The sequence below is a fragment of the Mirounga angustirostris genome, unplaced genomic scaffold (assembly GCF_029215605.1).
Source record: "Mirounga angustirostris isolate CCGP_5_RB_7025 unplaced genomic scaffold, mMirAng1.0.hap1 SCAF_11, whole genome shotgun sequence".
Taxonomy (NCBI): Eukaryota; Metazoa; Chordata; class Mammalia; order Carnivora; family Phocidae; genus Mirounga; species Mirounga angustirostris.
The window spans coordinates 109,247,620-109,260,909 of NW_026991719.1; the positions used below are offsets into that span (position 1 = coordinate 109,247,620).

Here is a 13,290-nt window from a genome sequence, read left to right on the forward strand (position 1 = left end):
AGTTTAAGATAAATGACACTTCCAATTATAATTTCTCCCTGAGGAATCATCTCCAACTCACTTCAATAATAGAGTAGTTACCTGGGGCAAGCAGCCTGGGGTTTCACAGAAGGCTCTAGGATCTGAAAACGTGCACGGTTGATAATTAAAGTCCTCGTCCATTTGACCTAAATCTTTCTCTGGCCTTTGTGACATTTGCCTGTACAGGGAGAATCCTATTTTAACAAGCTTGACTAAGACACCAAAATTTCTAGTTTTATCCTAATCTCCATAAGAGGGAAACCTACTGTTACAGGTAGAGGAAGAGCCAACTGGTTGTGGTTTTAATTTTTCTTACACAAAGCAAATGTTTGTTATTGTACTTGATTTGCAAAGAGTGCAAGTGTTGGGGGTGGGTAGTGTTGGGGAGGTATAGCTATGAGGACATGTTTTGCCTATTCCGAAGCGAAAGTGTTGGAGAAAGAATATGCAGATTTGTCTTTATTCTGTACAGCTGTACAGAAGGTCCTTGAAATTCTGAAATATCACTGTGATATGTGATTTGCCTCACAAAGCCTCTGTGTTCTGCAAAAGAATCACCGCCTTCTTAGATTCCCTTCATTTCTGCTCACTTTCATTGCCAGTGCCAGCAGTAGGCTTTCTTTTCAGGGCCTTTATTTTACGCGGTGTGCAGTAGGGGTGGACAGGAGCAAAATTGTTTTGACTTCATCGGCGTTCCTGTTCTGAGCTGGGGAATCTGGGCGGTTGGCTCGACTTAACACATGTTGGTCAACCATTGTCTTATTCTGCATCTCAGCCCGGTAGGGAATGAAGTTCAGACTTGTACCTCAGGAAATCACGACATGGTGTGGACATCCTGGATTTCCCCTAAACATAGAGATCTCGAAAGTTAAGCCTGTGAATGCCCAAGGCACATTATATTTGAAAACATTTAGGGGCACCTGGGTGGCTCAATGGGTTAAGTGTCTGCCTCCGGCTCAGGTCAGGATCTGGGGGTCCTGGAATGGAGCCCACGTCAGGAACCCTGCTCCGCGGAGAGTCTGCTTCTCCCTCTTCCTCTGCCCCTCCTCCCCGCTCATTCTCTCTCTCTCTCAAGTAAATAAAATCTTAAAAAAAAGAAAAGAAAAGAAAACATTTAAATGTTTTTAGAAAGCTGGATTAATGCTTTGGGAAATTTTAGAATAAAAATTCCTATTCTGGTGAAGATAGTTGCTTTGGGAATTAGAGACATGTTAGCCAAGCTTTGTGTATCAGAGCAGTAAAGCCGATAGGTCTCGGCTTTAGTCAAGAGGTGGTGAGAATGAGGGATATGACAGATATTGGAAGCAACAGTGTCAGAAATTGTAGATGGCTTTGCTTGGTATTGATTGAGAATTGTCATTTCCAAAGGGCCCAAACTACAAGTTTCTGATGTCAGTTTTAGCTCTGGGATCATAATCTCTCTAAAACTCTATACTAGTCATCATTCTTAGTGGTTTTAATATACATATAGATGATCCTTCCTCCACTCTGGCCTCTCACTCCTTGAACTCCTCTCCACCAATGATCTTGTCTCCGAGCCGCCTTGACCTCTCTCCCCAGAATCTCACTGCCACTACTGACCCCAAACTCATTTTTAAGCTCCCCACTCTGGGGACCATCTCCTTACCCTCCAGCTCCCTTGTCTTTGAACCGGAACTCCCTCAACCGCAGTGTCCTAAAGTCTGCTGATCGTACCATCTGTTCACTGATCCTCGGCCCCTCAAAGCTTCACTTCCTTCCTGGCATTAAATTCTCTAGTCCGGGGCACCTGGGTGGCTCAGATGGTTAAACGTCTGCCTTCGGCTCAGGTCATGATCCCGGGATCCTGGGATCGAGCCCTGCGTTGGGCTCCCTGCTCAGCGGGGATCCTGCTTCTCCCTCTGCCTCTGCCTCTGCCTCTCTCTCTCTCTCTCTCTCTCTCTGTCTCTCATGAATGAATAAATAAATAAATAAATAAATAAATAAATAAATAAATAAAATCTTAAAAAAAATAAATTCTTCAGTCCATCATTATGGTCATCCTCTTCAATCTCCTGGCCTCTATATTCCTGTTATTCTCACCTGGCAAACCCCCAACCTGGTGAGATCTAACTCTCCAACAACACTGGACCTGCCTCTGTGCAGCCCACTCTAGCTAGAGAAAAGTACCAAGTTCTGTTGACTGCTCCCACTTTACCTCCAAGACCACAAACATCCAGCACTGCCCAGCATCTGGGCAGCAATTTGGTCGGGTGGTAGTGGGAGAGAAGGGAAAGGAATAATGCTGGCAGCATTTAAGAGTTGAGATGGAAATGGCAGGGAGGGGGCCAAAATGGAAGCTCTTGAAATGTACTATTCCTTACTTCTTTCCTTCCCCAGGCCAGTTCTCTCCCATGTGCCTCGATGATTTCATAACTTCTCTAATTTTCTCAAGCTTACTGCTTATCCTTACTATTCTCACTGTCAGGTGATTGATTGACGAACATGCTTCTTCTCCTACGGAGAAAAAAAACAGCAGTCAAAAGAGACCTTCTACACTCCCACCACCAAATCTACCACATTATCTACACCTGTACCATGTTCTCTACTTTCTTTTCTGTTCCTGCAGATGAGCTGTGTGTGTTCTTATGGAAGACTGCTCCTGTGTACTAGCATACTGGTTTTTTTTTAAAGATTTTATTTATGTATTTTGAGAGAGAGAGAGAAATGAGCGGGAGGGAGAGGGAGAGAGAATCTGAAACAGACTCTGCACTAAGTGTGGAGCTGGATGTGGGGCTCGATCCCATGACCAAGAGATCATGAGCAGAGCTGAAACCAAGAGTTGGCCGCTCAACCACCTGAGCCACCCAGACGCCCCTAGCATACTTGCATACTAGACCCCTTCCCATTTCACCTGGCTCATCATCTCTCCTTCTCCACTGCATTATTGCCGTCAGTAGACCATCAACGCTATCGTTTCTCCCATCTAAAGGGCTAAATGGTGATAGAGTGAAGGGTATATGGAGGAAGGGAGAGATGAAAAGCCAAAACATACTTTAAGAAGCCATTCATTGCACAGTTCAGATGGATGATGAGGTGGGTTGAATTAAGACAATGGAAGCGAGGTCTGGATGGAGAAGATGGATTCGGGAGATATTTCAGTGACTGAATAAATAGAGCTTTGGGTTCCATTATATGGGGATAGCAAGGGGTTTGGAGGGAGAGGAAAAAGAGAGGGAGGACACTAAGATGACTCTGCCTGGGCCGAGTAAAGTGTCATCAACTAAGAAGTAGGGAAACTGAGTTGTGTTTGGGGCTTGTATCTGTTTGCTGGGGCCGCCATAACGAAGTGCCTCAGACTGGGTGGCTTAAACAACAGAAATGTATTTTCTCACGGTTCTGAAAGCAAAAGGCTGAGATTGAGGTGTCACTGAGGTTAGTTTCTTCTGAGGCGTCTCTCCTCGGCCCGTCAATGGCCATCTTCTCCCTCAGTCTTCACATGGTCTTTCCTCTGTGCACGTCTGTGTCCTAATCTGCTTGTCCTTATAGGACACCAGCTGTATTGGATTAGGGCCCATCCTAATGACCTCAATTTACCTAATTACCTCTGTAAAGACCATATCTCCAAATACAGTCACATTATGGGGTACTGGGAGTTAGGACTTCAACATATGCATTTAAAGAGGACACAAATCCACCCATAACAGGGCTAATATTAGTTGAGGTATTTGTGGGGCATCCAGTTGAGGTGTCTTCTAGGGGTGGACTGGGGCTGGAAATGGGAGTCCTCCTTATAATAGTGAACAAAAGCTCCCAGAGAAAGACTATAGAAGAAAAGCAAAGAGCCAAGGATTGAACCTCACAAAATGCTGGGATTTGAGTGGCATTCAGAGATAGAGCGCTAAGACATGGCAATTTTAATAGGATAGCAGGGGCCAGCTAATGGAACAAGAAATAGCTTGGACTTCTAGACGTAAACAATAGTACATTTCAAGAGCTTCCATTTTGGCCTCCTCCCTGCCATTTCCATCTCAACTCTTAAATGCTGCCAGCATTATTCCTTTCCCCTCTCTCCCACTACCACCCGACCAAATTGCTGCATAGGGCTGCATTCCCAAATTGGTTTAGTTCTATTTAAAGAGCACATTATGCAGCTAAACGAGCAACTCTCTAGGTGCCATTTGAATGGCACTGGCAGATTAATGGTCGTGACCTACACATATATACATAAACACATACCTGCTTCCGATACCCTCACCCCATCCCCAGAGGGGCCATGAAAGATGTGTGGCCTTTGCTAATGGCAGACCACTGACAAATGACCCTGCCTTTGCCTCCGGTGGGTCCACAGCAGGACTCAGAGAGCGGAAGAGTCCAGGGGCAGAAAAAATCTCCACCCTCCACATTATGTTAGTTTCCGTTTAATAAATATGTATCCAGCAAGGTTGTGCTTATAATAATTTTCCCTGGACTGCCACTCAGTGGCCACTCAGAGAAATACCCAGAAGAGAGCTGCCCGTTCTGGAATATCTCTAGTGTCTTTAGGGAGGGCCAAATGTGAATGTTTGAACTACATTTCATTTTCTTTGTTTGTTGGAAAAAAAGCAGGCTGAAATCTAGGTTAGTGTTATTCAATGTTGAGCAGTAACAGTCTTCAAGGATAGGCTCTTGTCATTGTCCAACTTTAAATACGTAGGTCTATGTATTTAGAAGTCTCGTCACGGGTATTTCCCAGAGATTCAGAGGAGTTTCAAGGATTCTTCTGCAAGCGTTTTTCTCTATCGAGACCCCCAAACACCCCCTCCCTGCCAAGTCACCCCATTTGTGCTGTCTGTGCCCCTTCCTTGGGGGTGATGTTCCTGTGAGGCACCTCACACTCCCGTCAGCCATCTGTAATCTCAGCACTTTCTAAATGTGGGGTGAAGGGGGCAGACAGAGCAGTAGAATCAGGAGCCATAATCAAGGGAAACACTGAGTTATGGCACGAAATAGTCTAAAATCATGACTTTAATGAAAACTTTATTTTTTAACGTTATGAAAAGTTTTTTTTTAAGATTTTATTTATTTTATTTATTTGATAGAGAGAGAGCACAAGCAGGGAGAACAGCAGGCAGAGGGAGAGGGAGAAACAAACTCCCCGCCAAGCAACGAGCCCGATGCAGGGCTCGATCCCAGGACTCTGGGATCAGGACCTGGGCTGAAGGCAGACGCTTAACCATCTGAGCCACCCAGGCGGCCCTATGAAAAGTTTTTTAAGGAAGTTTTTAACTCATTGCAAAAAAAAAAGCTTTTAAAAATATACTTTATTGTTTACACTGGAAAATATATTTTTTAAGATTTTATTTATTTATGAGAGAGAGAGAGGGAGTAGGGATGAGGAGCAGAGGGAGAGGGAAAAGCAGACTCCCTGCTGAGCACAAAGCCCCACGCGGGGCTTGATATCAGGACCCTGAGATCATGACCTGAGCCAAAACCAGGAGTCGGACACTCAACCGACTGCACCCCCCAGGCGCCCCTCATTGGAAAATATTAATGCTTGTTTCATTGCAGGAGTTTCCGGAAAATCTGAGAGCCAAATTTTCAACCAGCATCCATGATTTTATTGCTTCCAAGGGCTTCTCGTCTCTGTGTAAAAGCCAGATACCTTACTAGATTTGACAAGGTTCTACGCGGCCTGACCTCCTGCTACCTCTCTGATCTCATTTCCTGCCACCACTCCTCCCAGTCCGCTCCAGTCACACTGACGGGCCTACCCAGAACACTCTTCCCCCATAGCCTCATGACTTGCCTCTTTCCTCAAATGTTACCTTCTCAGCAAGGCCTTCCTTTACCACCATAATCAGGTGTGAGTGACCCACTCCCTGTATCTCTTTCCTACTTTATTCAGAGAACTTTTAACTTATTACCTTCTTATTATTATATATATATGATTTTTTTGTTCATTTCTTTGTTGTCTGTCTCCTTACCTAATAGAAGGTAAGCTCTAAGAGGGCAGGAATTTTTGTCTGAATTTTTTAGAGCTGTTTCCTCAGTACCTAGAATAGGGCCATAGCCCCTAGTACATACTCAGCGAATAGTAAGTGCTCCATCTGCTTTGCAGTATCATTCACAACAGCCAACACATGGAAACAACCTAGGTGTCCATCATTGGATGAATGGATAAAGAAAACGTAGTGCGTGTGCATGCATGTGCCCACATACACACAATGGGATACTATTAAGCCATGAAAATGAAGGAAATCCTGCCATTTGTGACAATGTAGACCGTGAGGGCTTTATGCTAAGTGAAATAAGTCAGACAGAGAAAGAAAAATACTGTATGGTCTCACTTATATGTGGAATCTGGGGGGGAAAAACCCAATCTTACAGAAACAAAGATCAGATTGGTGGTTGCCAGAGGCAGGGGGTCGGGGGTGGGGGAATTGGATGGAGGTGGTCAATAGGTACAAACTTGCAGTTGTAAAATAAATAAGTTCTAGAGATGTAACATACAGCATGATGACTGGAGTTAGCAATACCATATTATATGTTTGGAAGTTGCTAAGAGAGTAGATCTTAAAAGCTCTTATCATAAGGAAAAAAACCTTGTCACTATATAAGGTGATGGATGGTAACTAAACTTATTGTGGCAATCATTTTGGAATATATCCAATTTATCAAATATATACATATATCAAATCATTATGTCATACGCCTTAAACTAATACCATGTTATGGTCGATTATGGATAAATAAATAAACTGGAAAAAATTTTAAATATATTGAATGAATGAAGGAGTAAATGAACATGGGTACAAATGAAATTAGAAAAAATATGAACCTGTTTTCTTAGTAGAAGAAAAACTTTCTTCTCTGGTTGCATTAAAGTGAAAAATTATCTGATCTCAATAACCCAATGAATCCTTGACTTTCTTTGTTTAGTGAACTCCTACACAGTCTTCAACACCAAGTCTGTGACATCCTTCCTCACCACCTCCTGCCCCAAGAGTAGTTACTTCATCTGTGATCCCATAGTACGTGTATATGCCTTGGTTTAGCATTTATCACACTATAATCCAATAATAATAGCAATAGTAATAAAACAATTGTAATATAATTAGTAGTAGTAGTAGTAATTAACACGTGAGGCCCTCCAGAATAGAAACTGCCTTATTTACCTCTGTAGCCTCTAAACCTAGTGCAATGCCTGGGACACATAAGGTGCTTAATAAATATTTGGTAAATGAATGAACAAATGAATGAATCATTGAACAAATGAATTCATAGTTCAGTAAGCAAATAAAGGGTGAAACCTTATTAGCGCAAGGTTCCTAGCCATGCTAAACAGAGCTCCCTAAAAAAGCAAAGGACTACCACATTAGTTACTGCCTCTTTCAGACTTGCAAAGATTGATTTCCTGGACCACCCACTGTATTGGGTTATTACATCCCGTTATCAGCTGCAAACGTGCATGAATTGTTTTTCCAGTAGCAAGGATGGCTTATAAGCAGTGACTGGTAAGTTCAGCTGCTTAGACCAGAGTTTAAAAGGAGGCCAAGGTCATGGCTTGGTTTTCACAGTAGGCTACTTCACTTAATTCTGTAATCTGCCCATGGAACACATTTCTGCCTCTAGCTAGGGGATTTGTAAGTGTAAACCAGTTGTTAGGAGAGGCCATCACGGGGCGCCTGGGCGGCTCAGTCGGTAGAGCGCGCGGCTTTTGATCTCAGGGTCACGAGTGGAAGCGCCACGTTGGGCGTAGTGCTTACTTAAAAAGACAGTTGCTTTGGACAACTGTGGGGCCGAGCACCCTTTGGGGCCACTGCTCTGAAGTGAGGTGCTCAATCACTGTGGACACAATGCAGCCCGTAGCCACCAAGCGGTTTCTTCTGAACAAACCCGTCAATGGCCTCTCTCATCCACCCGATTTGCCGTGCAAATGGTAGTCTTTCTCCTGGCTATTTCGAGAAGGTAGAGATGTTAGTGCTGCACTGGAATCTGCCACAGATACAAAGTGTGCTATCCCAAGGTTGAATTGGGCTGAAACAGGTAGATAAGTCAAAAGGCACTGAATGGCCTTAAATGATCATATCCAAGGGACTCGTCCACCCTCAGCAAGAGACTGTATACTTACCCCTTGCTGGGAGGGAAATGAACCTAGTATTTCGCCAGCTTGTAACACGTCCATCTCACAGCGCTTACGGTCAGTGAGGCTTTGTCAGACCACAGGAACCAGGAAATTAGAAAGACACGAACGCTTGGAGGGGAAAACAATGGCGATCCAGTTCCCTGTGGTGCAAATGAAAAGGATCCAAGCCAACGCACCCAGCAGAAGGTGGGCGTCTCAAAGGTAAATGAAAGTCAAGCTTCCTTAGAACCACATTTCAAAACAGCTCAGGTTTGTTTCGAATCACACCTTCTGCACTCGGCTGAGTAAATGATAACTGGAGCCTGGCAACATCAGGCCCTTACCCAGGAGAGACTAGACTGCCCTGTAACAATATATACTAATTAAATTCAACTTGCTGAGTTTTGTTCCCGATGTGACTTAATTCATATTGTGTCTTGTTATTGACTCGTGGCCAGAGAGAAGCAGAACTCTCTCTACAGCTCGTACACTTTGAAGTGCCACCCACAAGTGGAGAAAGATGCAAATCTGATGTCTTCTAAAGTGCTGAGCTTCCGTGGCAGAATTCTCTCCAGCCATTCGAGATGACAAGTATGTGGGCTCTGTTATCTATGATGTGTGTACACAATAACATTAAGTGAAAGAGTGTGTACACATTGACTACAGAGCTGCAGGAACCCAGTCCGTGCATCAGCCCAGGTCATAAGTGAACTTGGAGTGACACAGATAGAATTGAATGTGCATCCGGTTCTGAGTCTTCTTATTTTTATTTTTTAGTAGAGTGGTTCAAGCTCACAATAAAAATAAATGGGGCGGGGGGGTGCCTGGGTGGCTCCATCGGTTAAGCGTCGGACTCTTGATTTTAGCTCAGGTCTTGATCTCAAGGTCATGAGTTCAGGTCCAGCACTGGGCTCCACGCTGAGCGTGGAGCTGAATGAATGAATGAAAGAATGGGGTAAAAATAATCCTGCTGTGGTTCCAAACCCGTGTAGCAGTGAAGCACGTATTGAAATCCAAGTCCATCAATTCCAGAAAGGGAGCAAACAGTGGAAGGATGACATAGTGACACAGCAAACAAAGGGACTTGCCTAGAAACACAATGCTGAGACGGCGATGGGCTGAAGCGGAATGTTAATGAACGTGTAGATGCGCTGGACACTCTCGAGCTGTGTGCATTCTGTTTGAACAGCACTCCCCCCAACCCCCGGAATGAAGGGGGCCTGTTTACTTTTCATAAGCCTGCACTCGAGTCACGTGTGTGGGTATAGCCATTTTTTCAAAGGGACCTAAGGAAGAATTGAAATTGTTACAGAAGCGTCAGGCCTGAGTCCCAAGGCCTTGGCTTTGTCTCCGGAGAGGGAAATGGAGGCCCTACCAGAGAGCTGGGGACACCCACCGGAGCGACCCAGAGGCCACATCCTGCGGTGACAGAGCAGCAACACCGAGCTCTGCTTTAATGAGAAGCCACTAAGACAGACACGCCGATAATAAACCAGGAGTCTCCCGGCATCGATGCGCAGTAGGTGTTAAGCACAATGCTTCATATGGTTACAACCATAACCCCCCCGCCCAGAGGAATTGATGTACATCATCTCAGAACACTGTTTGTAGCTTTTGTAAACTTACAGGATAGATCAGAGGGACCATTCTCGGAACAGCGTCTTCAGTGATGACACCAACAATGAAGGGAGGGGGACAGGATTGGGATTTCCGGCAGCTTCAGGAGGAAAATGGAGGCCAGCGTGATATCTCTACCAAGGCCACAGATTATGGCTTGATGCAACAACGTTCTCAGAAATAAAACTTCTCTGCATTGACCGATCAACACAACACACAAGTCCATCCAGGGAGGTCCCTGACGCAGAGCCCGACGGTGCCACGGTTGAGATCCCGACGTTGCTGCACCCACACATGGGAGGGAGTGGGGAGGGTCAGGGGGCCTCAGACGAGGTCTTTATTTCATAGACTGTGAGTGCAGTGAAGGGCTGACCTGCACTGATCCAAAGACAGAAACAAAAACGGAAACACGGCTGCTTGAAATGCATGTTGATACACCGCTCACTGAGGCCTCTGCACCAGGTGACAAAGTGATGGACCCAGTCCAAGGGAACAATGGCAGAAGAAATTGCCTGGAATAATGATCTGGCTGGCATCACTGAGCCAGGCTGTTGGGAAAGCCAATCGTGACGTTTACCCTGGCACGGCTTCTGACTTCGAATGGAGAATCCTTTGTTCTATTTTGCTGACACCTAGGCTAACGCAGGGCCCCCGAGGCAGATCTTTGCAAAGGACGGAGCCTTCTAGCAGGAGACTTTACCGTAGAAGCTTTCATCTCGGCAGTGTAGTATAAGGGCAAACGTTTAATGAGCACTTACTGCGTGCCACATGCCAGAAGAAAAGAGATGGCACCTTCCAAACAGGTAAATAAGGGGACTTTAATGAAGAGACTACTTGTAACAGTGTGGACAGAGTTAGGGAAACTCACAAAGCCTGTGGAAGCACAAGGGTGCTAGCATGAGCCGGGCGCCCTCACCACCCCAGGCTGGGGGTGCAAAAGACGGGGGGTGTGCCCTGAAAAAGCCGTGGGTGGCTGTGGGGAGAGGGATGCAGACGGCCTGCACCCGCGAAGCAAGGAGGAAGCCAGGTGAGGAAGTACACTGCCCCCACTCTCCTGATGCCCAGCCTCCAGCTAGTGCCTCCCTTGGCCCAATCCGACCGGAGGCCAGAGGGGAGAGGAGCCCGCTGACGCAGTCCATTAAGATCTGCATCCTGGTAGCAGAGCAGGATAGAGAAGCCGGTGGGGGGGGGCATGCAGAGGATATCCAGCACACCCCCACTTGACAAGGAAGCAAAATGAGGAAAAATCACTGTTCAGGGAGGAAATGGTGGCGCCCAGAGTCGAACCCAGAGCTGTCTGACTCGAGAGTCCCTCCTCAACTACTCTTTCAAGATTGTCTCTTTCTGGGCTCCCCTCCGCTTCCTGTCTCATCTCCTTCCAGTTCCCTCTGTCCACACCCCCTCTTGCAGACTCTAGGCTCTGGCACATTCTGCTTCCAGCTAAACTGCCACTCTTCCAAGTAGTCTTCTCTAGCTGCAGAACCTACTGCAGCCTCTCCCTCTTCTGGAGCCCCGGGGTGCGGGGTCTGAACTCTCTAGAAGACCGCGAGCTCCTGCAAGGCAACGGCTCTACATTATTCGTATTTGTATCATCCCCACAATCCAGCCCAGTGCTGGACAGGTAGGAATTAATAAATGTTTGCTGGTTTGGGGCATCTGGGTGGCTCAGTCAGTGGAGCATCCAGCTCTTGATTTCAGCTCGGGTCATGATCTCAGGGTGGTAGGATCGAGCCCCGCATCGGGGCTCCACGCTCAGCGGGGAATCTGCCTGGGATTTTCTCTTTCTCCCTCTGCCCCTCCCCCCTCACGCTCTCTCTCTAAAACAAATGTGTGCTGGTCTGCTGGGATGAATTTGGCAAGGCAAGGAAAACAGAAAAATTATCTCACCAAATGGAAACTAAAGTAGTTGGAGGGCACCTGGGTGGCTCAGTTGGTTAAGCGACTGCCTTCGGCTCAGGTCATGATCCTGGAATCCCGGGATCAAGTCCACATCGGGCTCCCTGCTCGGCGGGGAGTCTGCTTCTCCCTCTGACCCTCCCCCCTCTCATGTGCTCTCTCTCTCATTCTCTCTCTGTCAAATAAATAAATAAAATAAAATCTTTAAAGTAGTTGGAAAAAAAAAACACTGAAAAATGTAAAAGTAGGTATATTCAAACTCCCAACATTATTTTGGGCTTCAGTATTTTATTTATGCCCCAAACAGGATTTATTAATTATAATTTTACTCTTTTGGATTTTATTTATTTGAACAATCTCTATGCCCAATGTGGGGCTCGAACTCACGACCCCAAGATCAAGAGTTGTGTGCTCTTCCGACCGAGCCAGCCAGGCGCCCAAGGTTTTAATTTAATTTAAGTTTTTGGATTTAAAACAAACACATCAATGATAATTTCTAAATCTACTTCTGGGGAAAAAACACCTTTAAAAATACATAAAAACAGATCTTTGAGCTCGCCGAGTAGACACCATGAGCAAAGCTCACCCTCCTGAGTTGAAAAAATTTATGGACAAGAAAGTATCATTGAAATTAAATGGTGGCAGACATGTCCAGGGAATATTGCGGGGGTTCGATCTGTTTATGCATCTTGTGATAGATGAATGTGTGGAGATGGCGACTGGTGGGCAACAGAACAATATTGGAATGGTGGTAATACTAGGAAATAGTATCATCATGTTAGAAGCCTTGGAGTGAGTATAAACAATGGGTGTGTTCATCAGAAGAAATCAACTGTTTCCACATATCCCCTCCATAGTACCTGTTTTACTACAATATAAAAATCCGGTCGTGTGCATTTTCATATTGAACTTTTTTGTTAAATAAACTTTTATAATAGTCAAAAAAATACATAAAAACATGTATATAGGGACACACTTTTTTTTTTTTTTGCCTCAGGCTCCAACATGGCTTGGAACGGCACTGTCAGATTTTGTACTTAAATTTCTGATATTTTGTTCATTATAGATTTTTTGCATTCATTTGGATATTTAAAATACTGCATTAAAAATGTGAGGATTTGGGGTGAGTGGCTGGCTCAGTAGGTGGAGCATGTGACTCTTGAGCTCGGGGTTGGAGTTTCGAGCCCCACATTGGGTGTAGAGATGACTTAAAAATAAATCTTTTAAAAATGTGAGGGTTTGGGCATCCCCTTAAATTTTGCAGCAGAGCCAAGCACCTCCCTGGCCTCACCCTAGCCCAGCCCTGACACCAGGGTAGTAGCTGTGGGGCTAGAGGGGAAAGAATCAAAGGGTAAGAAAGAGCAGAGTCTAATGGAAGTGATATTCTAGCCTCTTCTTTCATTTCAGAAGCATTCAGTGAGAGATCTTCTATCTGCAGCCTGTTCCACGAGAGCCGGAAAATTAAAGTTTCTCCCAAACATAGGGACCAATAATGAGAGTAAGATAATTTCATCCAGAATCTCTTGCCTTCATTTCAGGTAGGTGATTTCCATGTGGGGAAGTTTAAAACACAGGATTGAGCTGGGGTGGGGAAGATCTCTTTCCCGCTTCCTTATCTGATGGGTGCCTGAGGCTGAGCGCATGGTTAGACAGCCACCTGCTGGGGGTCCCCAAACGCATTGTACACAGGA

The 13,290-nt window shown here is 45.3% G+C and overlaps 1 protein-coding gene across 1 annotated transcript; it reads left to right on the top strand.

Annotated features, from left to right (window-relative positions):
- Positions 1-12,170: 12,170 nt before the first annotated feature.
- On the top strand, positions 12,171-12,476 carry LOC123839389 (small nuclear ribonucleoprotein G-like). Its single transcript, XM_045868873.2, has one exon. The coding sequence runs from the start codon at positions 12,171-12,173 to the stop codon at positions 12,393-12,395; it is 225 nt and encodes a 74-aa protein (XP_045724829.1). The 3' UTR covers positions 12,396-12,476.
- Positions 12,477-13,290: the final 814 nt, after the last annotated feature.